At 46.8% G+C, this 27,601-nt stretch overlaps 2 protein-coding genes across 4 annotated transcripts; both read left to right on the top strand.

Annotated features, from left to right (window-relative positions):
• Positions 1–6,055: 6,055 nt before the first annotated feature.
• On the top strand, positions 6,056–10,661 carry LOC123104291 (uncharacterized). Its single transcript, XM_044526116.1, has 9 exons — positions 6,056–6,307; positions 7,054–7,244; positions 7,359–7,471; positions 7,808–7,883; positions 8,363–8,391; positions 8,549–8,642; positions 8,902–8,991; positions 9,145–9,331; positions 10,231–10,661. The coding sequence occupies exons 2-9, from the start codon at positions 7,056–7,058 to the stop codon at positions 10,569–10,571; spliced, it is 1,119 nt and encodes a 372-aa protein (XP_044382051.1). The 5' UTR covers positions 6,056–6,307; positions 7,054–7,055; the 3' UTR covers positions 10,572–10,661.
• Positions 10,662–22,299: 11,638 nt separating this feature from the next.
• On the top strand, positions 22,300–25,977 carry LOC123104290 (uncharacterized). Of its 3 annotated transcripts, none has more exons than XM_044526114.1 (9): positions 22,300–22,679; positions 22,825–22,997; positions 23,094–23,206; positions 23,596–23,671; positions 24,149–24,177; positions 24,335–24,428; positions 24,666–24,755; positions 24,910–25,096; positions 25,571–25,977. In XM_044526114.1, the coding sequence occupies exons 1-9, from the start codon at positions 22,337–22,339 to the stop codon at positions 25,813–25,815; spliced, it is 1,350 nt and encodes a 449-aa protein (XP_044382049.1). In that variant the 5' UTR covers positions 22,300–22,336; the 3' UTR covers positions 25,816–25,977. The 3 variants fall into 3 exon arrangements, with proteins under 3 accessions (XP_044382049.1, XP_044382048.1, XP_044382050.1); XM_044526113.1 differs by having other exon boundaries at positions 22,816–22,997; XM_044526115.1 differs by having other exon boundaries at positions 22,419–22,679; positions 22,771–22,997.
• The last annotated feature ends 1,624 nt before the right edge of the window (positions 25,978–27,601 follow it).

The following is a 27,601-nucleotide window of genomic DNA, read 5'->3' as shown; positions in this document are numbered from 1 at the left end:
CGATCTCCGGTCGCCGCCTCGCCCGCCGGCCGCCACCCCGCCGGATCTCCGCCGGTGCCGACCTCCGCCGCTTCCCGGCCCACTCTGCCGCCCGGCCGCGCCTCGCCGACCCGACGCCGCCTCGGCCTCGCCTCCCCTCGCCCGGACCGAGCTCCACCGTGGCCACCTCGCCGTTCGGCGAGCTCCGGCCTCCCCTACTCCGAGCTCCGGCGTCGTCTCCGCCCCCGGTGAACAGTGTTTCCGGCGATCCTCGTAATCCGTGCCGATCCGGATCCAGATCTGGGATTTGCCTTGGTTGACTTTTTGCCCCGAAACCCTAATATTTTGTTATGTTCAACGCATCGTAACTTTGCATCCGTAGCTCCATTTTGGGCATATAGCACATCAAATTGTTCGTATCAAAGAGTACATCATTTCATTCCATTGCATCATTTTAATTTGAGTTTATCTCGATGCCCGAAATGCTGTTAGAAGAGGGCTACTTGAGTTAATTGTCAGATCTGCTACTCCATTTAGATATTTGTCATTTTTGCCATAATTATTGTGTGCATGTTATGACCATGAGCTCTACATATGTTTTGTTAAGGGTTTTGCCATCTTTCCAGAGGTGCAACCCATGTATTTTTGTGATGTGTGTGGTGACTAGCACAAGCTTGCAAAGTGAGGCACTTGGTAATTCTGATTTCAGGGACTTAGCATTTCCACTAAGTCCTTGAGCTGTTTATCTCATATGGCCATATGTTCATGTTGTTTCCTAGTGATCCGTGCCTCTTTTGAGGATGATCAGTAAGGATGTTTTGTTAATATTGTAGTGCTCTATCCATCCATGTCTTTGTTTGCAATTATGGAGCACCCTAGCTTGAGTCAATCGAGCTCTACTTTTGCTACTTCGTGATTCCGGGCAGATTGTCTACTTGTTAGCAATTTTGCCGATGATGTTGTAGTTGATCCGTGCATGCTATGCTATTGTTCTTGCCATGTCTAGCTTGCATTTTGTGTATTCTTGATGGATGTATGCTTAGTTTGTCATGAATTGCTCCGTAGTGAGTGCATCGAGCTCGTAAACATGCCTACTTGATATCTGTTTTCAGCATGTGCCATTTTTCACTAAGTCTGGAAACTAATTGTGCTTTTGCTATGTTCACATGCTTGCTAATATGTTTTATGATCCCTTTTGGCTCAAGGTCACTAAGGGACTTTTGTTAAGCTCTTTGAGTAGCTCCATGCCATGTTTTACTTTGCCATGTTCAGGTCCTGTAGCATGTAGTTTTGTTGCTCCGAAGAGTGCTACCTGATCTGAAATTCCAGACAAGTGCTAATTTCACCAAGTCTGAGATTTGTTTACCATATGCATTTTTGCCATGCTTGTTTGAACCTGTTAATGGATGAATTGGCCGTAGCTCAGTGCTAGACTTTTGTTAAGCATCATGAATGCATCCCTGCCATGTATTTTGATGCCATGTTTGGGTGCTGTAGCATGTTCATCTCAATTGCATTTAGATGGCTACTTGCTGTAAATCGCAGACCGGTGTCATATTTGAATTGCTTGCCTTTTCCAAACCGTAACTCCGATTCCGGCTTTCTTTATATTGTTTTCAAGAGATTTCATCTCATCTTTCCAGTGGCACACTTGGATTTCCAAGTTGAGGCCAGATTCATGCATTCCTTGTCAAATCTCGCATATGCATCACTTATTGCATCCCGCATAGCATGTCATCTTTGCATCATAGTGTTTGAGCTTTGCGCGTGGTTGATTGTGTCCTTGTTGCTTGTTTGTCTTGTTTGGGTAGAGCCGGGAGACGAGTTCGCTAACGAGGAGCCCATTGAGTTTGCTTTCGAGGATCCAGTCAACTCTGACAACTGTGCAGGCAAGATGATCATACCCTCGAAATCACTACTATCTTTGCTATGCTAGATTGCTCGCTCTTTTGCTATGCCAATGCTACGATGCCTACCATTTTCTTACAAGCCTCCCAAATTGCCATGTCAAACCTCTTACCCACCATGTCCTAGCAAACCGTTGATTGGCTATGTTACCGATTTGCTCAGCCCCTCTTATAGCGTTGTTAGTTGCAGGTGAAGATTGGAGGCCGTTCCTTGTTGGAACATTTATTTTACTTGTTGGGATATCATTATATTGTCTTGTTATCTTAATACATCTATATACTTGGTAAAGGGTGGAAGGCTCGGCCTCTCTCCTAGTGTTTTGTTCCACTCTTGCCGCCCTAGTTTCTGTCATATCGGTGTTATGTTCCCGGATTTTGCGTTCCTTACGCGGTTGGGTTATAATGGGAACCCCTTGATAGTTCGCCTTGATTAAATCTTTTCCAGCAATGCCCAACCTTGGTTTTACCATTTGCCACCTAGCCTCTTTTTCCCTTGGGTTTCCGGAGCCCGAGGGTCATCTTATTTAACCCCCCCCCCCCGGGCCAGTGCTCCTCTGAGTGTTGGTCCGAACCGAGTAGACTGCGAGGCCACCTCGGGGCAACTTGAGGGTTGGTTTTACTCGTAGGATGTCTCATCTGAGTGTGCCCTGAGAACGAGATATGTGCAGCTCCTATCGGGATTTGTCGGCACATACGGGTGGTGTTAATGGTCTTGTTTTAACCTGTCGAAGTGTCTTGAAGAACCGAGATACCGAGTCTGATCGGAACGTCTCGGGAGGAGGTCTATTCCTTCGTTGACCGTGAGAGCTTGTCATGGGCTAAGTTGGGACTCCCCTGCAGGGATTTGAACTTTCGAAAGTCGTGCCCGCGGTTATGGGAAGATGGGAATTTGTTAATGTCCGGTTGTAGATAACTTGAACCTTAACTTAATTAAAATGAATCAACCGTGTGAGTTACCGTGATGGCCTCTTCTTGGCGGAGTCCGGGAAGTAGACACGGTGTTGGAGTAATGCTTGCGCAGGATGTTCTCTAGATTACTCTCTCGCGCTTTGCCTCCTCTTCTCGCTCTCTTTTGCGAACAGGATAGCCACCATATATGCTAGTCGCTTGCTGCAGCTCCTCATATATTTTTACCTTGCCTTACCTATAAGCTTAAATAGTCTTGATCGCGAGGGTGCGAGATTGTTGAGTCCCTGTGGCTCACAGATTACTATTACACCAGATGCAGGGCCTGATGATTCCACTCCAGGTGACGCGCTCGAGCTCAAGTGGGAGTTCGGCGAGGACTCTCAATGTTACTATGTGTCTTTCCCTGATGATCAGTAGTGGTGCCCTGTTGGGGGTGATCGGGACCGTGTCGCATGTTGGGTTATCTTTTATTTTGGCGCCGTAGTCGGGCCATGAGTGTTTGGATGATGTAATGTTATTTATGTACCTTGATTGACGTGGCAAGTGTAAGCCAACTATGTTATCTCCCCTTTATTATTTATATTACATGGGATGTTGTGAAGATTGCCTTACTTGCGACATATGCCTTCAATGCGATTATGCCTCTAAGTCGTGCCTCGACACGTGGGAGATATAGTCGCATCGAGGGTGTTACACTACTGAAGGAGTCCTGGACTAAGGGGTCCTCGGGCGTCCGGCCTGTTAGTCATGGGCCGGACTGATGGGCTATGAAGATACGAAGACCGAAGACTGCACCTGTGTCCGGATAGGACTCACCTTGGCGTGGAAGGCAAGCTTGGCGATCAAATATGTAGATTCCTTTCTTTGTAACCGACCCTGTGTAACCCTAGATCCTCTCGATGTCTATATAAACTGGAGGACTTAGTCCAGAGAGGAGGAGATTCATTATCATAGTCATACAGGCTAGACTTCTAGGGTTTAGCCATTACGATCTCGTGGTAGATCAACTCTTGTAATACTCATATTCATCAAGATCAATCAAGCAGGACGTAGGGTATTATCTCCATAGAGAAGGCCCGAACCTGGGTAAACATCGTGTCTCCCGTCTCCTGTTACCATTGACCTTAGACGCATAGTTCGGGACCCCCTACCCGAGATCCGCCGGTTTTGACACTGACAGCGGATGCGAGCGCGGCCATGAGGCACAAGCGCGAGGCAGCTGCGAGGCGTCAGCGCGCGCTGCATGTCTTTGTGCTCTCTGAATATTGCTCCTGCTATCTGTGTGATATCTGAATATTGCTACTGCTATCTGTGTGATATCTGAATATTGCTGCTGCTATTCGAATATTGTAGCTGTTGAAAATATAGCCGTTGGAGACATAGACTACCAAATTTAGACAATCCACTGGAAAACTAAGGTTTTCTAAACTGAAAAAAATTTACACCATTGTGTATGTGAAGATATAGACTATCAAATTTACACAAGCCACTAGAGATGCTCTTAGGGTCTTCACTGGGGAAGCTCAAGTGGAAAGTGCAACACCTTTAGGAATAAAGTTTCTTTGGTTTTTCTCTTGTCATATGGTACCTACTAGGTAGCACCATGAAGCCAGATATTTCTTGTCGTTGTAGGTTTGATCTTGCAAAAATTTAGGATTATGTACTCGCAGATGCGTTCATGCGGATCCGATAAGATTGTGTTAGTGGCTGATGACTTTTTTATGTGATCTTTGTGGATTTGAAGTGTTTCTCTGCTGTTTTGGTGAAGATTTTGTGGTTCAGCGACTTGTACTTCTAGAGACTCCCGCCCCAAGTGCGAAATGCTCATGGCTTTCCATTTTTTGGACGAACAACTCATGGTACTTCAGAAAACTTTTAAAGGTAGTCAAGTTTGTGCGGATATGCATGTGACGACGCCTCTACTCCGATCTGATTGAAATATCTTTATTAAGGCCTCAGTAATATTTCTTATTGCAAAAATTATTACCATGGAAAACCGGTCTTAGAGAAATTCTATTGTAATTCTTAGTTATAGGAGTTATGATTTTTTTAGGGGGGCTCATCCAAAGCATTGTATTGTATTGTCGAGTTTAAGCAAAGTAACAAGTGATTCTAGAAGAAAAGCTTAAAACCACATATCTTCATTAGATTGACGAACCTAAAACAGTTTTGACAATGTTGACACTAGCATTTCCATATAAAAGATTCAACACTAACATTGACCTAACCAAACTCAACACACTAGCATTTTCCATCAGTTAGTGATGGAAAAGCAGTTTCAATATGTTCATTAAAACCTTCAAGCTCACCAAAACTTAATTATAAATCATTAGAAGCAATTAAATGACAATTTTTTTCTCTTTGAACATTGGCATCATGGGTGAAATTACGTATCCAACCGTCGGGGTTGAACTTGAGCATGGCGTGTCTTCCCGGGTCTTCTTGTCCTTCTTGATGTGTGCCAATTTGTGCGTATTTAGGGTAGTCATTCCTCCTCCCCCCCCCTGAATACAAGACCACACATCTTTTGCACCTAGCTTTAAGCACGTTGACACCACCCTCCACAACAATTTCTTCATCGAAGTAGTCCAGCACTTTGTGGTTTTGCGACAAATCCTTCTTGTACCGGTGGTGGTGGAGGTAGTGCTAGCAGTAATGGAATGGGGGCCGGATGGTGATTGTGTATTCTCGTCGGAAGAAGGATAGGCGGTGGCATTATGGGCAGTGGGATTGACAAACTCGGGTATGTGAATATCGAAATCACTTGCATTGAAGTAGAACTGGTTGAGATCATCCATGTTTGAGTGTGGGAAATGATAGGGGGTTTACCTCGCAAAAAAATGATAGGGGGTTTGAGTGTAAGAAATGAGAGGGATGTGCACCCCTTTTTATAGAAAAAACTGACATTTTTGGACTAATTTAGAGCATAATTGGTTTGCTGCCAAAAATTGGCATGCCAATGTTTGGCATTGTGCCAAATATTGGCAACTATTTGGTTGGCTACGAATTGTTTTGCCTATCTCACATAAAGTTGCCAATAGTTGGCAAATTTTGATATTGCCAATATTTGGCAATGCCAACATTTGGCAAGCCAAATATTGGTAACAAACCAATTATGCTCTTAGCTCCTCCCCTCGCCAACGTGGCAGATGGGCCGTGGGTGCCGGGCCGGCACGCGTGCCTGCCTAGGCAGCCCAGGTACAGCCTTAGCCGGGCCACTTGCCGCCGGAAGAAGAAAAGGCCAGCAAACACAGCCTCGAGTCGACTCATCCTACAGCCGCGGCCCGCGGCTCGCGCACTGCCTCCCGTTCCCAATTCCCCTCTACGCTCCCGCCGCCCTAACTCGCCGCCTGGTTCCGTGCCTCGCCGTCGACTTTACTCGCCCCGCCCCTGCCCTGCGCCACCGCCCCCAGCCGGCAGCCCGCAGCCCGCAGCCGCCGAGACCGCACTCGGCAGTCGACGCCCGGCGTTGTGCAGCTGCAGAAGGCAAGCAGCGACCTGCCACGTTTGAGGTATGTTTGATGAGATTTCTGCCTGTTCCCAAATTTCTGTTTGCTCAGTACTCGTCGTGCTGCCACCTGCCAGTACTTCTAGTTAAGAATTTAGGCTTGCTGTGCTCCTTTGAAAATTGCAATGTACTTATTACTTACTACGGAATTCTGCCCAGGAATGTTACTACTTACTACTCAATTGTTTTAGTTTGGATCCATTTTCTGAATCCATGTGGCATCTTGAGCTATAATTTTCAGAAATGTTACTACTTACTACTGAATTGTTTCAGTTTGGGTCAAACTCTCCTTTTTTGAATCAATAAATGTCATTGTCATATTGAAGAACAGAATGTCAACTAGGTCCACATGATTACATATATGTATCAAATGTGGAAGAATGAACACATGCACATAGTCTTATTTGAACTTTGCAAGTTTTTTTAATGCAAAATCAAAACTTATTTGAGAATTTTTCATATGTTTGTAAGAACATATTGATCAATTTCTGTTGTTCTATTGGCATGTCATATTTATTTGTAATTTTTTTAGGGTAGATTACCCTGTTTCAAAATCGTAGATCCACCACTGCCGCTGGGTAATTTCTAGTTACCTCGTGAGCAGTGTATTTTTATTTTCGATTTGTTAACTTAAGTTGATGGATTTTGTTGCCAATTCACGCACTATTATTTGTACTATTTTTCATGTTTTATGTACTTTATTGGATTGTTGAGCATTGAGTTTAAATTCTAGATCCATCCACGACCTAGACATGGCAGATACCAAGCTGGGAGCGACCGCCATGGCGCAGCGTCAGGAGGGTTCGGCGGAGGAGGGGGAGGAGCATCGCCTGCGGGCGGCGCTGCGCCACCTGCAGGCGGAGGCTGGCGTGCTTGAGCGCCTCGTCTACAAGCACCGGAACCAGCACCGTGGCGCCGCCTACTTCCGGTACCTCCTCAAGGTACGCCTACTATTACGACCTGCTCGTCCCCCTCCCCCACCTTTTCCGGGCGAGTGTAGCTATTCACTGACAACTGACGAGTGTGATTTGTATGTGTTTGGAATGGGCGCGTAGGTGCGGAGGGACCTGAAGCTGCTTCTCAGTGCCAATCTCGCGGAGGTCATCAATGCGGTGTTCCCGGTCATCACCTGTCGTAAGCCGGCCAACACTATTCTTGTTCCGAACAGGTTCGTCAGGTTTCTCATCCATGGTGCTGTTGCACGCCCCGGTAAAACAATCTTTGTCATTTATTATGTGTATGTCAATCACAATTTTTTTGTTATGTGTAGAAATCCTTCATGTTGGGACATGTTGTGGTGTTGTGATGATATTTGTGGTCCTTATATTGATCCTAGGAGATAACAAAGAAAAAGTTTATTCACTAATGACTGTTTCCACTTGTATGGGCAGTGCTTAATTTCCTGGCAGTTCAGATTGTTTCATTGGCTTTTATTCTTGGTATAATGATGCTATAATTATATTAGTCTGCTATTCAGGTTATTTCTTAATATTTTCTTTTATAGGCAGGGTAAGAGGAAGCCTGGTGCAAACCATAGCCACTATAAGAGGCTTTTGGGGGTTGCCCGTTTGCTGTCCCAGGTGCGTTTTGTTGTCTGTTGACACTGGTTGCGTTTTGTAAACTATCCTGTTGCAACTGAATCAAATATTTTGGTGGAATCATAAATGCAATGTCACTGTTGATAGAGCATAACTTTTGTTCCTTGTACTTGTTTTCATGTAACGAGTTACGCAATATTGAAATTTGAATCTCTGGTAGTCTACACATATTGCCTGGTTTTTTTTACTTCTTTTGTTTAGCTAACTATAAGGGTACAGCGGCAAAGTGTTGTGATTATCCCTGCATGTTTGCAAGGTTTCCGATGTATTTAGTATACACTCTTATATGGTACATGAAGCTCATCACCCGAGAAATTCTATATTTTGTAACTGCATGGTGCATACTTCTGGATGAGTTGTTGTAGTTTACAGATCATTCTTGATCAACTTCGAGACCGGAGATAGCTAACTTGGTTTGCACATCAGAGGGAAAACACTAATGCTTTCTGTATTTTGTGCAGATGGCTGAACCTGTTATGAAGGGAGCAGTGTATCCTTTATTTTTTGTGCTATTATTTTCTTATAGCAGAAATAAAGGAAGGTGTACACCCACACTTTGCTTGCCCCCGAAAAGGAAACAAATCTCGTAGTAACTTTCATTCGGAGTTGATTGCTACCTATCCAAAGTTCCTTAATCCATACTACAGTCAGATCAGCTTTTTACTTGCTAGATCTTTCTTCGTAGAACTTTGCACTGCGGTGCTTGCTTTGCTTGCAAGACTGAGGGTCCTGACCCAACAGGTGAGCCACATACTCTACAGGCATGGCTATGAATGATTGTATCAATTAAATTCAGTAAATAACCTCCCATATATTTATGCAGCAACTAACTTGGTAGTCAAACTGTTATGTGTATTCATTAGGAATCTAAGAAATGTCAACTTCTTTTTTCGAAAAGGAAGAAATGTCAACTTGGAATGATATGCATGCCAATTATCTTCTTTGTCTCTTTATGCACAGATTTTGCCTAAGATGCTTGCCTCTGATATTATGTTTGCAGATGTTACTTGATGTTGTATCAATATACAACAAGGTTACTGATCTTACGGATAAAAAGCAGGCTGTTAAGATCAGTATTGATAAAGTACAGGTATGTTTTGCTTCCACACTAGCACTCTGTATCCTTGTTGATCATGGAAAAATATGTATTGCGTAAGATCATGCTTTCACACGAAAGTGCAGTTGCTGGACCTTGCAGTTACCTCGCTACATAACTCCTTGGTTCTGCCTCTGCATTCCACAGGCTTTCAGAGAGTACTACCCCTCGAGCAACGATCCCAGTACTATCCTGGAGTGTGTATGGGTGAAAGATAAATTTGTTTTGCATGAAAAGACCAAAGCTAGCAGTCAGAAAACCCAAGCTGAGGATCTGAAGTCGTGCACTCCAGATTCATCAATCCAGTATGAGACCCTTGGACTTGTTAGTGAAGGTTGGAACACTTTACCTTCTCGGATTAATGACATATGCACATTTGGAGTCCATGGTTGCATTTTCTGCAATACTTATACATGACTGCCTGCTGAAACCAATCGCATACAATTGTATCCTAAAGGCATGCAAATTAAAAATTGTTTTCTGTTAAGTAATCTAAACTGAAAATGCAATATGTATTAATAACATATATATGTAGTAAGAAGTGGTAGGAAGTGATACAGAATGAGTATGAATGAAGATGAAGAGTCTTGATGGTGCTATTACATTCACCTCCAATTGACTATCTGGAAGTTATGATGACACTCAAGTATGTTGTCTGATAACATCTCCATGTCTCTTATGCTAGATGACATTTGACAAAACACTCAAGAGTATGCGTCTGGAATTTGTAACTTATTATGGTAGACTACTGTTGTTTAGCATGATATCTTGGTATAATAGCCATATATCTCTATATGTCAGATAACCTGACTGAAAGTTGTTGCAATGAAAACAACTGTTAGTCAGTTAGCCTAGCTGAATGATGGCTGGGATTGTGCTTACTGGAAGACAACACATTGCGACTATGGTCTCATTTTCTATTATCTCCATTGCAATTTTAAAGCATATTTCTGGGTGCGTGTTCCAGCTGGAAATTAAATTGCATGTGTTGCCAAAATGCTGCATTTTTTTTAATATCAACTGTTTGTGTTGTACCTAATAGAACAGGAATGCTTGTTTATTAATTATTCCCTCTGTGAGGAAATTTAAAACCGTTTAGATCACTATAAATGGTCTTATATTTCTTTATAGATGGCGTATTCCATTAATAGAACAGGAGTATTAATGTGTTTATCATGTCATACTTTGGAAAAGGTTCTTATAAGTTCTAATGCTGCACTTTTGACATATCAGAGATGGAAAACCTTGATGGAGCAAACACCCCAGCGAAGCAACAACATGTTTCTCTGGCTGACCAACCAGATAAAGCTACCCATTGCGGCGATGCCGGAGATTCTCAGAGTGGGAGGCAGCTACCAAATGATGAAAACACTCCGCGTTCTCTTCTTGGCACGCCTGCTGCTGCGCCGGCTCCACGCAGAGATGTCGTCAAGCCTGATACGAGGAAGAGAGTGGCATTCATCGCTGTGGGGAAAACAAAAGTCACCGTGACACCACCCGAAACATCATCCGTAGTTACCAAGAAGCAAAGGGTGGACACGATTCGACAGACCACCATAGATCCTGCTTTGTAACTCTATATAAAAGAACAACCGGTAATGATGAAGCGAATAAAGGGCTATACATATGCACATCTTAGTACATGATCCATGTGTTATTGTTGATTTGTTGCGTTCTTACTGCATCTCGTACCAAGAGATTGTTTTTTATTATCACCAAGCATCACATGACATATATCCAAGTATTTAACCAAAAACTACCACATTTCACGGAAACGTGACAGAAAACTACTCCCTCCATTCCAAAATATAGTGCGCCTGCACTTCCCGAGGTCTAACTTTGACCATAAATTTAACCAATAAGACCAACTGCGGCGGGAGAAAAAATTATATAATTGAAATCTTCTTTCGAATACGAATTCACTGATATAATTTTTGCTCCCGCCGCAATCGGTCTTGGTAGTTAAATTTATGGTCAAAGTTGAAGCACGGGGATAGAAGAAGCACTACATTGTGGAATGGAGGGAGTACCACTTTACGATTTTGTGCGGAAAACTACCATTTTTGTCATAATCCGTGGCAAAAAACTACCAAGTCTCGAAACCGATCGCTTCACCCGTGGTAAGCACCAAACTAACCAGCCGGTCCCACGTTTCAGGCGCCATGGTGGCCAACCGATGCCCGACGCACGTTAACGGCGCATCCACGGTCGGAAACGGCGTCGTCAGAGGATCGGCATCAAATGGCCGGCCCCATGTTTTGATGCACTGAACGCAAATCGACGACCACCGTTTCCGACCTCTAAATCTTCTTGGCAGCTTTGATTATGCTGCTGCTGCTGCTGCTGCTTCAGGTCGTGGTCGTCAAGCTTGAGGAAGAGTCCCATCTGTCGCAACAAGTTGTTCGGCCTCGCCGTGTTGTACTGATCAATGCCGAGCGCCTTCACGTCCTCGTCTAGGGTGTCCTTCGGCATTGCCGTCCTCTCCATCTCGAGCAGCTCCTGACGGGCCTTCTCCCTCGCACGGGACGTCTCCTCCTTTCGCCGCCTTTCCAGAATCTTGCTGGCACAGGCGATGAGGTCGCGTGTTGGAGGCGTACTACTGTTGGCGGCGCGCTCTGCCGGAGCTGGACGACTGTCGACACTCTGGTGAGATGAACCAGAATCCGAACCGCTGCTGCCGCTGATGGTTGCACCTTGGCCAAGATTCTTCACCGGTGAGGCGTCGCCGCAGATGTCCACTTCAACGAGCTGCACTGGTGTCGGCCTGACCGGCAAAGGGGAGACGCCGCCGACGACGTCCACGTCTTCGTCTTCCTCCTCGTCTTGGGCCATCATATTTTTGTGCTGATGATGCTTCGACGGATTCGGCCTCTCTCGAAGGAATTTGTCCAGCTGCTTCTGCATCTCCACAAGGGCCGCGTCTTGGACGGCGTGCATCTCGATCTCGATGTAGTCGTCGCAGAGGCCGCGGCGGCTGTGCTTCTTCAGCAGCTCCAGGATATGAGCAGGGAGTACATGAGATTCAGATTGCTTCGCTAGCGTTGTGAGGTCCGCGTAGAGCTGGTTCCGCTCCTTGGGCGTCATCTTCTTCACGGGGACGACGGAAGGGGACGCCTTCCTCTTCTTGGCTGGCGGCTCCTCGGCTTGACGGACGCGCACGCGGGGAGCCGACAGGGACGAGGCGGGAAGCACGGCCTGCGCCTCGGCGAGGAGGCAACGGGCCGCGACGAGCTCAGTCTGGAACCGCTGGCGAAGGATCTCCAGCGGGCGCTTCCGGCCGGAGCCGGACATGATGCTGAAGGGCTCCCGGCGGGCAATCTCCATGGGAGCAGTGGACGCCGGTCGCTGGGGTAAGGTCCGGAAGAGGATGCGGTGGAGGAGAGGAGAGGAGAGGAGACGATGGGGAAGATTGGAAGTGCGCTGGAGAAGACACAGGGCAAGGCCTTTTAACTTGTGCAGTGATCCGTGATGAGATCGAAACCGTGTGCTGCTGTGAGTGATCCGTGAAGAAATCGGAATGCACTCCGAGTCAGTTCAAGCGAAGGCCTTTTAACTAGTGAGCCGTGAAGAAATCGGAATGCATGGCCGTGAGTCAGTTCAAGCTTCGGATTTGGTTGCGTGCATCTCAAGCTTAGCTTTGATTCATCTTCATCTTCCAAGATGCGGAACCATCACAACTCCTACTGCTGGGAAGGCAATGCATCCTGGCCTGGGTTCATGCTTGCTGCAGCATAAACATCATTCTTAGATGCTAGTAAATGCAGCAGCTCCAATTAGGCACGCCAGATTTCATTTTGAAAATTTTCTGACGCGGAATTCAGACTGAGGAAGACCAGTGTAGCAGGACCGTCCGTTTTCGCAAGAGTTCAGAAAACTTTCTGACGCGGAATTCAGACTGAGGAAGCAACTAAAACTGAACATTTATTCTCAAGGTTTCTGACAGAGAAGTAGTAACTGAACATTCAGGGAAGGCCACGACAGTGCACGATCATTTTGCCAGTGAGTTGGGCGAGAGGCATCCACTTCAGCGCACACTCAATTGGGACGAGCTACAAATTCCATCGGTTAATTTGCAGGGCTGGGCTGCGATCGTGACCTCCCCTCCCCACCTGAGAAGGCGCCCGGACCAGACGGGTTCATGGGAAAAAATTTCAGGTCATGCTGGGGTATAATCATCTCGAGAGGGAGTGATGGCTGTTTTCCACAAGTTTTATTAGATTGCGGGTGAAAATTTTGAAGAAATCAACAAAGCTTCATTGCCCTGCTTCTGAAAAAATATGGTGCCACAGAGCTTAACCACTTTTGGCCGATCAGCCTGATACATTCGATTGCAAATCTCATTTCCAAGGTTCTGTTGATGAGGCTTGCAATGGCTGTCAAGGTCTTAATCTCGCCGGCGTAGACGGCGTTTCAGAGAAGGAAATGACATTGTTTTTTGAAACGAGACAAAAGATTTGTCATTTTCATTGATTAAGAAGGAGAGATTTGCCCGGTTAATTAGAGGAAAACCAGGCGAAAAACCATACACAATGATAATAGGAAAAAGAAAAAGAAAAAAAAAGACATGAACCGGTCAGGAATCTTCCAGAAGGTTTTGAAAACCAGGGTATGTGGAACGCTAAATAGTCGCTCGACTCGCTTGGTCTGTGTGCTTGCTCGACAAACCAAAAGCAAAAGGGCGTCCTATAGGATTTTTTGAGCTAAAGCAGCTCCCTGGTGTTCAGCCCACACAGTAGCAACCCACCAAGGCCCAAATTACGAAGAAGACGGCCCGAAGGAGACCTCCTCGCTGAGTCGAACGCCCAAACGCACACACATGCCGCCCTTCCCCAGAGCCCTGGTTACATCCCGGATGTATATTTGGGCTGGGTCGGGCTTTCGTTCTTGCACTTTTCGGGCTGAGCTTACATGTAACAGCACTGGGAAACATCATTCAGGGCGGGCTCGGGCTTGAGAAAATGTGCATTGTCGGGCTTCAGGTCAGGCTCAGGCTTGGAGTTTGGGGTTCGGGCCTTTTGGACTTTGGAGCATGTCCTAAACCCGGGTCTGGCCTGACGTATGACCAGGTTGAGACATAACCATGCGAGGCCGTCGACACCACCTCCTGGACATGCAAAAGTCCATGTGGATGGGGGTGTCTCATGCGAACAAGAGGCAGATGAGCAACTGAAGTGTGTCCCAATGATTCAGGTAATTATCTTGAGAGTTCGTCACTACTCATCGAGGGATTACTTGATCCTGCTACACTGGAGGCGATAGCGTGCAGGGAGGCCTTGGCCATGGCGGAGGATCTCCTACTTCAGAATTTCATCCTCTCGTTAGACTCCAAGCAAGTGGTGGTCGACATCATCAAAGGCAACCAGGGCCGCTATGGGTCCATTATTACAGAGATCAACTTTCGAGCAGCGACTTTTAATTGTAACTTTATTTCTGAAGCTCATGCCGTTGATGGCGAAGCACAAAATTTAGCTAAGTACTCTCATGTTCTCGATTCGAGATGCCACATTTGGTTGGCTCATCCCCATGATCCAAATTGTATCCCACCACATGTGGACTATGATAAAAAAAAACTTAGCCTTACCCCTAAAAATAATCAGTTCGCTGTTGCTTGAACAGTTTTTGAAAACGGGAAGACTCTCTGAAAATGACAACATTTTTTGAAAATCTTAACATTTTTAAAATTCTGAATGATATTTAAATACAAACATTTTTTGGCATTTCAAAATATTTTTTGAGCACACAAACATTTTTTGAATTTGTGAACTAACTTTTGAAAATGAGAGTACTTTTTGAAATTCTCAAAAATATTTTAAAACACGAACAGTTTTTTGAAAAGATCGGTATATTTTCTTGAAAACGCAAACATTTTATAAAAAAGCTGAACTTTTTCATTTGAAAAGTAAACATTTTTAAAAAGTAAAAAAAAAGATAAGGAAACCAATGAACAGGGATAAAAGAAACAACAGGAAAAAGAAAAAATTGCTGCAAAAAAATAAAACAAAAAAAGACTTGTGCTAGTCAGGAATCTTCCAGAAGGTTTCGAAAACCAGGAATGTGTAACACGCTGAATAGTCGCTCGACTCGGTCGGTCTGCGTGCTTGCTCGACAAACCGAAGCAAAAGGGCGTCGTATAGGATTGGCCCTCGCTATGAGCGATACACAACAGCCGCTCCCTAGGTTTTTTTAGAACTAGCCGCTCCCTAGGGTTTTTTTAGCGGAATATGTATCCTTTATTAGACGTTCAAAGACATGGGAATACAGATAATGTCGGGCAAAGAGGAAAGCCACACATGGCGCCCGGGAGGGAGAGATGCAGCAGCCTTAGCTAAGGCATGAGCCTCCCCATTGTGTCTCCTATTCTCGTGAATGAATTTAACATCACTAAAGCTCTTCCGTTGTTGCTTGATATCTTGCAGGATTGGGTAGAAACTGCATAGAGAATCGTCAGCTATCCTTGTTACAACTTCGAGACAATCAGAGGCCACACATACGGACTGGATGTGAAGATCTGTGGCGAGTGCTAGTGCCTCGCTGCATGCTTGAGCCTCGAGAATTGCTGGGTCTAGGCGGCCCTCGAAGATGATGGCAGAGGCCCCTAGATAGTTTCCACGCTTGTCTCGACAGACTACAGCAGAGGCACCCTTGTCCCCAATTTTTGACAGGCCGCCATCTACATTTATCTTGGCGTCGTGAGCATCCGGCGGAAGCCATGCGGGCTGCGGTAGTTGTTGTAGTCTGTCCTGCCTCTTCCTCTTCCACCTGATCGGCCTCCACGGGCAGCCCAGCCGCCTTGTTGCTCTGGGGCAATTTCCCTCCTCTGTGCCAACATCCAGCCTCCCCACTGTTTGTGTTTCTCCTCCCAGACACCATCGCCACACTCCTTATGGTTATGCCCCATGAGTCCGCAGACCTTACAGAAATAGGGGATCTTCTCGTATTTAACCGGAAGAAACAGTTGGCCCTCTCCCACGACATTCAATGGGGTGACTCGTGTGAGAGGTTTGTTGACAAGAACCTTGGCCCGAACCCTGACATAATCCCCTTCATAAAACAGTCGACGAGCGAGCTGAATTTCCTTCACCCGCCCGATGCGACAGGCTAATTGATCAACCACCTCTGCCTTGCGATATAGTTCTGGTATGTTGTGAATCTGAGCCCATACATACAGTCCCTCAAAGTCAAAGGATGTGGTTTCCTTCTTACCATCATAGTCCTCAATCAGCATCCCCATCCCCCTGAATAGCCATGGACCACCATGCACCACCTTCTTCTAGTCGCCAAGGCAGAACATCTGGAAGATAAACAGGTTTTCGCCCGCCTCCCTATACTTGAGGACGTGCGCTAGCGACCAGATTGACTTCATGCACTCGAACATCGAGGACGAACTGAAAGTACGGGTCGTGTTCACCTTCGCAATCGCTAGCCACCTAGCGTCCGCTGCAAACTTCTTTACCTCCTCCTCCCCTACAACCACATCATCAAGCTCATCATCTTGCAGGTCCAAGTGCTGCAACATCTCTTCAAGATTCTTTCCTAACCACCCCGCAGACGACGATTCCGCACGTTCCGCCATCTAGGGTTTCTTCCTTCGACGATAGAACGCTCCAAAACAGCCGATCCGACTCGCTCTCCTGCCGACCAAGGGGATGATCTGCGCAGGAGGAACAATTGGCGGTCAATTCACCGGTGAGATCTCACGGCGGCGATGGGATCGCCGCCAGAGCCGAAAAAACCCTAAGCGAGAGGGTAGGACATATAGCCGCTCCCTAGTTTTTTTTTGAGGCAAACCCACAAAGCTTTTATTCATCCGTCACACCGTTTACAGGGATGAAAACAAGATCCCCGGGCTGGCCTAACCAAGCATGGCGACCAGTACCCAGCGTTAAAGCATGCTTTGCAAGTTTGTGAGCCTCGACATTGGAGGTTCTAAACTCATGACTAATCAAACAGGAAGAAAAAAACCTAGCTCGATCTTTTATTTCTCGCACTATTGCACCATATGAAGCCAATGTGCCTGTCTTGATTGCCTCTACCACTTTCTTACAATCGGAAGCCACCGAGATTTTCTGAATGTACAAGTCCTCTGAGAGAGCAAGAGCTTCACGTATAGCCAGCGTTTCCAGAACCTCAGGATCATCGATATTGTTGAAAGTGAGTGCAGACGCCCCTTGGAAAATTTCGTTGCCGTCGCGGCACACTGCTGCTACTGATCCAAGACCACCGCGCCTTGCTACCGCCGCATCAACGTTCACTTTTAAGTGCTGGTCCGAAGGAGGGATCCACCTCGTCGGCCTTGGCGTCATTCCTGAACTTGCTGTTACTGCTGGCTTCTTTAGAAACTCGATGTCTGTTAGATAGCTTGATATAAAACCATTAATAGCATGAGGAGATTGGAAGATGCCTTCATGAATCAACTTGCGGCGAGCAGACCAAATCGCCCACAAGGTCACGATCAGGATGGTGGCCTCATCTTCCTTAAGAACTTCTACCATGGAGTGTAGCTAGTGCTTTGCATTGGGGTCTTGGTTGGAAGACATATGCTGCACCAATTCTTCATTAGACAGAGCCCAAGTGCATCGGGAGACGGCAAAATCCAGTAGTGCATGGCGCCAACTGTCCGGGGCTCCACAAACAGCACATACACCTGTTGTTGCCATATTTAGATGATGAAGGACGTCCCCGATAGGCAAAGAATGTTGTGACAGCCTCCAAGCAAAAACCTTCAGTTTTGAGGGCACCTTGATTTTCCAGAGATCATTCCATCCTTTCCTCTCCCTCTCTACATTTGATAGGCTTTCTGATTCCTCCAACCATGCCTCTCTCCCCATCTTAATTCTGAAGATCATCTTATAGGCCGTCCTGACAGAGAAACGACCCCGCGGGTCCTCGGACCATGCCCAAAAATCCTCTAGAGGCCTGGAGCATATAGGGATTCGCAGAATGGCCTCGGCATCAACCGGTGTGAATATCTGCCGAATTAGCTCTTCCTTCCACGAGGCCGAAGTGGCATCAATCAGTTCAGCAACTTTTATTGGTGGGTTGAGCACCAGCGAAGATACTGGTCTCATCAAACCAGACCTTGGGATCCAGTTATGATCCCATATGCTAGTCGTCCGTCCATCTCCAATTCTTCTGATTATTCCCTGCTTGATAATGTCTCGGCCATCTAGGATCAAACGCCAAATCTGAGAAGGGTGCGGCCCCAGTCCTGCCTCCAGCACAGTGCAATTAGGGTGGTAAGCAGCCTTTAGGAATCGAGCGCTCAAAGAGTCAGGATTCTCTAGGCATCTCCAAGCTTGTCTCGCCATAAGCGCCAAATTAAAAAATCTCAAGGTCCCGGAAGCCTAGCCCTCCCAAATTCTTCGGCCTCGTCATAACATCCCACGACACCCAACATGGCTTTCTTTTTCCTTGCTTACTTCCCCACCAGAATTGCCTTATGGATGAAGTTATGCTCTCACAAAGCCCCCTCGGGAGTCTGAAACAAGACATGGAGAAAACTGGAATCGATTGGGCCACCGATTTAATAAGAACCTCTTTTCCCGCTGCTGACAATAGTTTCTGCATCCATCCTCTTATCCTTTCCCAAACTCTATCCCGGAGATACTTGAACGTGCCATTCTTTGATTGTCCAACTTCTGTAGGCATCCCCAAGTATTTCTCGCTGAGTGACTCATTCTGCACAACCAAGATATCCTTAATTCGTTGTCTAGTGCCTTGAGGGCACCCCTTACTAAAGAATATTGAGGACTTATCATTATTAATCCTCTGTCCCGACGCATTACAGTATTGATTCAACAGGTTTGACACCAAATTTGCACCCTCATCACTAGACTTAAAAAGCAACAGGCTGTCATCTGCAAATAATAGGTGGTTCACCTCAGGAGCTGTGGGAGCCACCTTAACTCCACTTAGAGCTGATGACCGAGAACTGGAATTGAGTAGGCACGAAAGGCCCTCTGCTGCAAGTAAGAATAGGTAAGGGGAAATAGGATCTCCCTGTCGAATACCTCTTGTTGGTTTGAAACTCTCAAGCTTTTCTCCATTGAACAGAACTGAGAAAGAAACTGATCTAACCATGCCCATAACAATATCAATCCAAGCCGAGGAGAACCCCAGTTTGACCATAATTGCTTGTAGATAGTCCCACTCTACACGGTCATAGGCCTTCATCATGTCCAGCTTCAGAGCACAGAAACTATTAGTTTTGGATCTGTTCCTCTTCATAAAGTGCAAGCATTCATAAGCACATATTATATTATTTGTGATCATCCTACCAGGCACAAAAGCGGATTGCTCCTTGGATATGATATCTGGAAGAATGACTTTTAATCTATTGGCAACCACCTTTGAGGCTATTTTGTACAAGACATTGCAAAGACTAATCGGCCTGTATTGTGACAAATGATTAGGATTTGTTACTTTTGGTATAAGGACCAAGACCGTATCATTGATGCTCTCCGGATTTTCCTCCCCTCTAATGATGCGCATGATTACTGCAGAGACCTCATCACCACAAATATCCCATTGTCGCTGATAAAACTGTGCCGGAAAACCATCAGGACCTGGAGCTTTGGTTGGGAACATTTGAAACAAGGCATTTTTTATCTCAGCATTTGTGTATGGCGCACATAAAATCTCATTCATCTCAGGTGTAACTTTCCTCGGAACGTGCCTCAAGACCTCATCCATCCCCTGAACCCCTTCTGACGTATACAAGGTTTTGTAGAACTCCAGAACCATGTTTTTTAAGTCAGCTGGATCCTCAACATGAGTGCCGAAAGCATTTGTGAGTGCCCGGATCATATTCTTCTTTCGCCTCATACTTGCTCTCATGTGAAAAAACTTTGTGTTTCTATCACCGGCCGCGAGCCATTCTAGCCGTGATCTCTGACGCCACATTAACTCTTCCCTGTGGTATAGTTCCGCTAATCTCTCATTTAGCTTTAGCTCTGGATGAGACGGACTCATACACACTGGATCATTGCGCAACGACTCAAGCTGGGTTTTTATATGCTTTATCTCTTTACGAACACTTCCGAAAGTTTCCTTACTCCATTTAGACAGATCATTTGTTATGGACAGCAACTTGTCACGAAAATCACCGACCCCATAGCCAGCGTTCGCCGCATTCCAGCTATTGGTTATTGTCTCCTTCCATGTATCATGTGATTCCCACATCACCTCATACCGAAAAGTGTGATTTGGCCTTGTTGTGTTCTGTGTATCATCAAGATTTACAAGTATGGGACCATGATCCGATGTGGCTGAGGTTAGATGTGTCACCGAAGCTTGTGGGAATCTAGTCATCCAACTGGCAGAGGCCAATGCTCGGTCCAAGCGCACTCGCGCATATGCACCTCCTGCTATCTTTTTCTCAAACATCCAAAATCGACCTTTATAACCCAAGTCCATTAGCATACAAATGTCAACTGTATCCCGAAAGCCCTGTATCTGGGCATTGCTTCTGTTGGCTGCTCCTTCGTGTTCGTTCGGCTGAAGTACCTCGTTGAAGTCACCGAAACAAAGCCACGGCAAGTCGCTAGTAAAGCTAATGCCCTTCATAAGATCCCAAGTTTGATGCCGAAGATGAGTTTGTGCCTCTCCATATACACATGTTATCCGCCAAGGTTCTTGACCTGGTTCCTCAACTTTAGCATCAATATGATAGCATGAGTCACCCAAGATCTCAAGCTTAATTGTATTATTCCAAAACATGCCCATACCACCACTTCTTCCCTGACTGTCAATAGCATAAGATTGATCATAACCTAGCGTACTCGCTAGTGCTTCTACACGCGCCCCACTTATTTTAGTCTCAACAATACAAAGCACGGTAGGGGTAAACTTCATCGCGAATTCGCGAATTTCACGAACTGTCGCAGGTTTACCCGCGCCACGATAGTTCCAGCAGAACGTATTCATTGGGCATGGCGGCGCCCCTCGAAGGAGCCCGCCAAATTTCTTGCAACACTAGTAAGGGTCTCATTGCCTTCCTGCTCTGTTCTTGCCTTTTTGGGATCTCTCTTGATAGGTGGACTAACCAAGGTGGCAGCTGCTGGTACTATAGCCAGCTGATTATCCACGAAGCTGGATACATGCATAGAAGGGGTAGCCGAAGGGTTACTGCCCCGCTCTACTTCCGTCCTTTTCCGTGAGTGTTCCTCCATTACAGCATCTAGAGTAGGATCCTTGCCACCCTCTCCGTGCATAACTACAGACTTCCCCACAGCTGCGTCATTGTCGACGTCCTCATAAAACTCCTGTTGTGGTTCTGAACGGCCTCTGCCTCCATTGTGTCCTCCCCTTCTTCCTCCTCTGCGGTTTCGATTCTCACCAGGACCCCTACCGGATCTCATAACCAACCAACACGCAGATCCTTAAAGATGAGAGCAGATGGTGGGTGAATTCCCATGCCATGTTCCTTAAACAGGTGCCCTAGCATTCCACAGACCGCACACCAATCTGGGAGCTTTTCATATTTCACTCGATAGATCTGGTGCTTCGAGTTTCTGACCATAGACACTGCATTCTTCAGAGGCTTAGTTACATCAATCCTGACCCAAACACGGTAGAAATTACCGGCGAAGTCTTGAGATGGGGGTTCGGCAAACAGGACTTCCCCCACCTTCGCTGCGAGGGCTGGAACTAGATGAGCATACAGATCTGGGACGTCGTGTATTTGCGCCCATATCTCAATCGTATCCATCTTGATGGTCGAGGGCTTAGTCACACCATCATAGGGTTTAATGATAACCGCATCTCCACGGAAGTGCCATGGACCATAATTCATCACCCTCTCCCAATCACCAAGGCACGCAAACTGGAATGTGTATAGGTTGTCTTCCAGCGGTCTGAATTTCACCTCCTGCGCCAAGTCCCACGCCGATCTCATGTTCCGATAAAACCACGTCTGACTATAGGTTTTTGGAGTATTAACCCTAGCCAGCGCCGCCCATCTCGTAGCGTCGGGTGGTGCCCCCTCCTCATCGAAGACCATGTCGTCGAGGTCCTCCTCTCGCAACCCTAGCTCCTGCATCATCCTCTCCACATCGCTGATCCCCGCTTGATCCGAGGTCTCAGCTGCAGCCATGGAGATTCCCTTACCCGACGGAGAAACGTATCGGGTACACGGATAGGAACCCTAGTCCGTCGCTCAGCCCACCAGCCGCAGACAGCTAGCAGGGAAAGATCGACAGCAGGGACGGCCAAACTGCTCGACGGCGGCGGAGATCGCCAGCGCGAGAAGAAGAAACCCTAACTTGAGGGAAAAGTTTCAATTCTTAGCCGCTCCCTAGGTGTTCAGCCCGGACAGTAGCAACCCCCCAAGGCCCAAAATATGAAGAAGAAGGCCCGAAGGAGGCCTCCTCGCTGCGCCGAATGCCCAAACGCACACACGGGCCGCCTGTCCGCTCTCCTGTCCTCCGCCGGCCGCCGCCCTTCACCGGAGCGCTGTGGCCCCCACGCCGTCCTGCCCGGTCTGCCCCCGCCGCTTCGCACAACCGTGCCCTGCCGCCGTTCCCCGGCCCCTCGGCAGCCCGCCTTCGCGCCGGTCATTTTTGGCCCCGTCCGCCGGGCTCCTGCCGTCGTGCCACCTGGTACCAGGACCGCCGCCCTGCTACCGCCGGCCAGGCACCGACATCCGACGCCGAGGGCACGCTGCTCGCCTCCGTTGCCGCTGGGTAATTTCTAATTACCTCTCGACCACGAGCAGTGGATTTTTGTTATCGATCTGTTAACTTAAGTTGATGGTTTATGTACTTTTTTGGATAGTTGAGCATTGCGTTTAAATTCTATGTACATCCATCCACGACCTAGACATGGCAGCTACCAAGCCCGGGGCGGCCGCCATGGCGCAATGTCAGGAGGGGTCGGCGGAGGAGCATCGGCTGCGGGCGGCGCTGCGCCACCTGCAAGCGGAGGCCGGAGTGCTTGAGCGCCTGGTCTACAAGCACCGGAACCAGCACCGCGGTGCCGCCTACTTCCAGTACCTCCTCAAGGTACGCCTAGGTGCTCGCCCCCCTCCCCTACCTTTTTCCGGCGAGTGGCTCTGCACTCATGAGTGTGATTTGTATGTGTTTCGGTTGGGCGCGTAGGTGCGGAGGGACCTGAAGCTGTTGCTTGGTGCCAATCTTGCAGAGGTCATCAACGCCGTGTTCCCGGTCATCACCTGTCGTAAGCCGGCCAACACCATTCTTGTTCCGAACAGGTTCGTCAGGTTTCGCATCCCTGGTGCTGTTGCGCTCCTCTGTAAAACAATCTTTGTCATTTGTTATGCGTATGTCAATCGCAAAAAATAAATAGATTATGTGTATGGTACACCATGGCAGAAGTAATGTCCTTACACAAATCCTTCATGTTGGGGACATGGTTTAGTCCTGTGATGATATTTGTGGTCCTTATATTGATCCTAGAAGATATAACAAAGAAAAATGTATTCACTATTGACTAAAAGCCTAGCTAGAAGTTCCCACTTGTATGGGCAGGCTTAATCTCTTGGCAGTTAAGATTATTCAGTTTGCTTTAATTCGTGGTATAATGATGCTGTAATTATATTAGCCTGCTATTCAGGTTATTCCTTAATGTTTTCTTTTATAGGCAGGGTAAGAGGAAGCCTGGTGCAAACCATAGCCACTATAAGAGGCTTTTGGGGGTTGCCCGTTTGCTGTCCCAGGTGTGTTTTGTTTTCTGTTGACACTGGTTGCATTTTGCAAACTATCCTATTGTAGCTGAATCGAATATTTGATGGAATCATAAATGCAATGACGCTGTTAATAGAGCATAACTTTTGTTCCTTGTGGTTGTTTTCAAGTTACAAGTTATGCAATATTGAAATTTGAATCTGTGGAAGTCTACCAATATTGCCCGGTTGTTTCACTTCTTTATTTAGCTAACTAGGATATAGCAATTAGCAGCAAAGTGTTGTGATTATCCCTGCATGTTTGCAAGGTTTCCAATGTATTTAACTCCTAGTATATGGTACATGAAGCTCATCACCCGAGAAATTCTATATTTTGTAACTGCATGGTGCATACTTCTGGATGAGTCGTTGTAGTTTACAGATCATTCTTGATCAACTTCGAGACCAGAGATAGCTAACTTGGTTTGCACATCAGAGGGAAAACACTAATGCTTTCTGTATTTTGTGCAGATGGCTGAACCTGTTATGAAGGGAGCAGTGTATCCTTTATTTTTTGTGCTCTTATTTTCTTATAGCAGAAATAAAGGAAGGTGTACACCCACACTTTGCTTGCCCCCGAAAAGGAAACAAATCTCGTAGTAACTTTCATTCGGAGTTGATTGCTACCTATCCAAAGTTCCTTAATCCATACTACAGTCAGATCAGCTTTTTACTTGCTAGATCTTTCTTCGTAGAACTTTGCACTGCAGTGCTTGCTTTGCTTGCAAGACTGAGGGTCCTGACCCAACAGGTGAGCCACATACTCTACAGGCATGGCTATGAATGATTGTATCAATTAAATTCAGTATATATATGCAGCAACTAACTTGGTAGTCAAACTGTTATGTGTATTAACTTAGGAATCTAAGAAATGTCAACTTGGAATGATATGCGTGCCAATTATCTTCTTTGTCTCTTTATGCAGAGATTTTGCCTAAGATCAGTATTATCTTCTTTGTCTTCTTTGTCTCTGATATTATGTTTGCAGATGTTACTTGATGTTGTATCAGTATACAACAAGGTTACTGATCTTACGGATAAAAAGCAGGCTGTTAAGATCAGTATTGATAAAGTGCAGGTATGTTTTGCTTCTACACTAGCACTCTGTATCCTTGTTGATCATGGAAAAAATATGTATTGCGTAAGATCATGCTTTCACACATAAGTGCAGTGGCTGGACCTTGCAGCTATCTCACTACATAATTCCTTGGTTTTGCCTATTCATTTCACAGGCTTTCAGAGAGTACTACCCCTCGAGCAACGATCCCAGTACTATCCTGGAGTGTGTATGGGTGAAAGATAAATTTGTTTTGCATGAAAAGACCAAAGCTAGCAGTCAGAAAACCCAAGATGAGGATATGAAGTCGTGCACTCCAGATTCATCAATCCAGTATGAGACCCTTGGACTTGTTAGTGAAGGTTGGAACACCTTACCTTCTCTGATTCACGATATATGAGCATTCGGAGTTCACGGTTGCATTTTCTGCAGTACTTATACGTGACAGCCTGCTGATATTTTGGTATAATAACCATATATCTCTATATGTCAGATAACCTGACTGACAGTTGTTGCAACGAAAACAACAGTTGGTCAGTTAGCCTAGCTGAATTATGGCTGGGATTGTGCTTACTGGAAGACAACACACTGTGAATTGCGACTATGGTCTTATTTTCTATTATTTCCATTGCAATTCTAAAACATATTTTTGGTTGCGTGCTCCAACTGGAAACTGAAGTGCATGTGTTGCCAAAATGCTGCACTTCTTTTTTTATATCAATTGTTTACTTTGTATCTAATACAACATGAATGCTTGTTTATTTGTGTGTTTATTATCGTGCCATACTTTGAAAAATGTTCTTATAAGTTCTAATGTTGCACTTGTGACATATCAGAGATGGAAGACCTTGATGGAGCAAACACCCCAGCCAAGCAACATCATACTTCTCTGGCTGACCACCCAGATGAAGCCACCCATTGCGGCGATGCTGGAGATTCTCACAGTGGGAGGCAACTACCAAACGATCAACACACTCCGGGTTCTCTTCTTGGCACGCCCGCTGCTGCGCCGACTCCACGCAGAGATGTCAAGCCTGATACGAGGAAGAGAGTGGCATTCATCGCGGTGGGGAAAACATAAGTAACTGTGACACCGCCTGAAACATCATCATCCGTAGTTGCCAAGAAGCAAAGAGTGGACACGATTTCACAGACCGCTGCAGATCCTGCTTTGTAACTCTGAAAGAATAACCGGGTTGGCCTGATCAGTGTGTTCTCGATGCTTTGTTGCATTCTTACCGCATCTCGTTTCGGTACCAAGAGATTGTTCTTGTTTCACCAAGCACCACGTGACATACCAGATAATTGATGAGGTTTAGGCCAAGAAGCGAGCGTCTCAGGCGCTACGGGTCATTAATTATTTGACCACAATCATGCACTGCGTATAATCATCGATCATCTACTTTCATATGGTCTGTATAAGAGGTGGCCACACAAGCACAACTTTCTCATTCAATCATGCTTACACGCCTTCTCTGAGGCCTCAAGAACAGCATCAAGTGTCAGCATGTTGCTAGACAAGATGGCAACACCACAAACATGTGTACACACAAAAGAAAATCACTAATTGAGCTGAGAATCGAACTATAATCGATCAGGTAATTTCATACATTTTCAATCACGTTCAGCGGCAGAAGAGGACTATTACAAAAAGGGAAAACGACGATCACAGCCGAATCTCCCCTTCCTCTAAATCTTCTTGGCAGCTTTGATTATGATGCTGCTGCTGCTGCTGCTTCAGGTCGTGGTCGTCAAGCTTGAGGAAGAGTCCCATCTGTCGCAACAAGTTGTTCGGCCTCGCCGTGTTGTACTGATCAATGCCGAGCGCCTTCACGTCCTCGTCTAGGGTGTCCTTCGGCATTGCCGTCCTCTCCATCTCGAGCAGCTCCTGACGGGCCTTCTCCCTCGCACGGGACGTCTCCTCCTTTCGCCGCCTTTCCAGAATCTTGTTGGCACGGGCGATGAGGTCGCGTGTTGGAGGCGTACTACTGTTGGCGGCGCGCTCTGCCGGAGCTGGACGACTGTCGACACTCTGGTGAGATGAACCAGAATCCAAACCGCTGCTGCCGCTGATGGTTGCACCTTGGCCAAGATTCTTCACCGGTGAGGCGTCGCCGCAGATGTCCACGTACTCCTCATCCTCTTCGACGACGAGCTGCACTGGTGTCGGCCTGACCGGCAAAGGGGAGACGCCGCCGACGATGTCGACGTCTTCGTCCTCCTCTTGGTCTTGGGCCCTCTCTCGAAGGAACTTGTCCAGCTGCTTCTGCATCTCCACAAGGGCCGCGTCTTGGACGGCGTGCATCTCGATCTCGACGTAATCGTCGCAGATGCCGCGGCGGCTGTGCTTCTTCAGCAGCTCCAGGATATGAGCAGGGAGTACATGGGATTCAGACAGCTTGGCTAGCTTGGTGAGGTCCGCGTAGAGCTGGTTCCGCTCCTTGGGCGTCATCTTCTTCATGGGAACGGGAGGGGACGCCTTCCTCTTCTTGGCTAGCGGCTCCTCGGCTGGACGAACGCGCACGCGGGGAGCCGACGGGCACGAGGCAGGAAGCACGGTGGCCGCCTCGGCGAGGAGGCGACGAACCGCGACGAGCTCAGACTGGAACCGCTTGCGAAGGATCTCCAGCGGGCGCGGGCGCTTCCGGCCGGAGCCGGACATGATGCTGAAGGGCTCCCGGCGGGCAATCTCCATGGGAGCAGTGGACGCCGGAAGATGCGATCGAGAGGATGCGGTGGAGGAGAGGAGAGGAGATGATGGGAAAGATTGGAGGTGCGCAGGAGAAGATCGACTCAGGGCAAGGCCTTTTAAAGCTTTGTGATCCTGATGGCAATCGAAGCCGCGTTTGCTCGGTGAAGAAATCGAA

The sequence above is a fragment of the Triticum aestivum genome, chromosome 5A (genome assembly GCF_018294505.1).
Source record: "Triticum aestivum cultivar Chinese Spring chromosome 5A, IWGSC CS RefSeq v2.1, whole genome shotgun sequence".
Taxonomy (NCBI): Eukaryota; Viridiplantae; Streptophyta; class Magnoliopsida; order Poales; family Poaceae; genus Triticum; species Triticum aestivum.
This window is presented reverse-complemented; position numbering and strand designations above follow the sequence as displayed.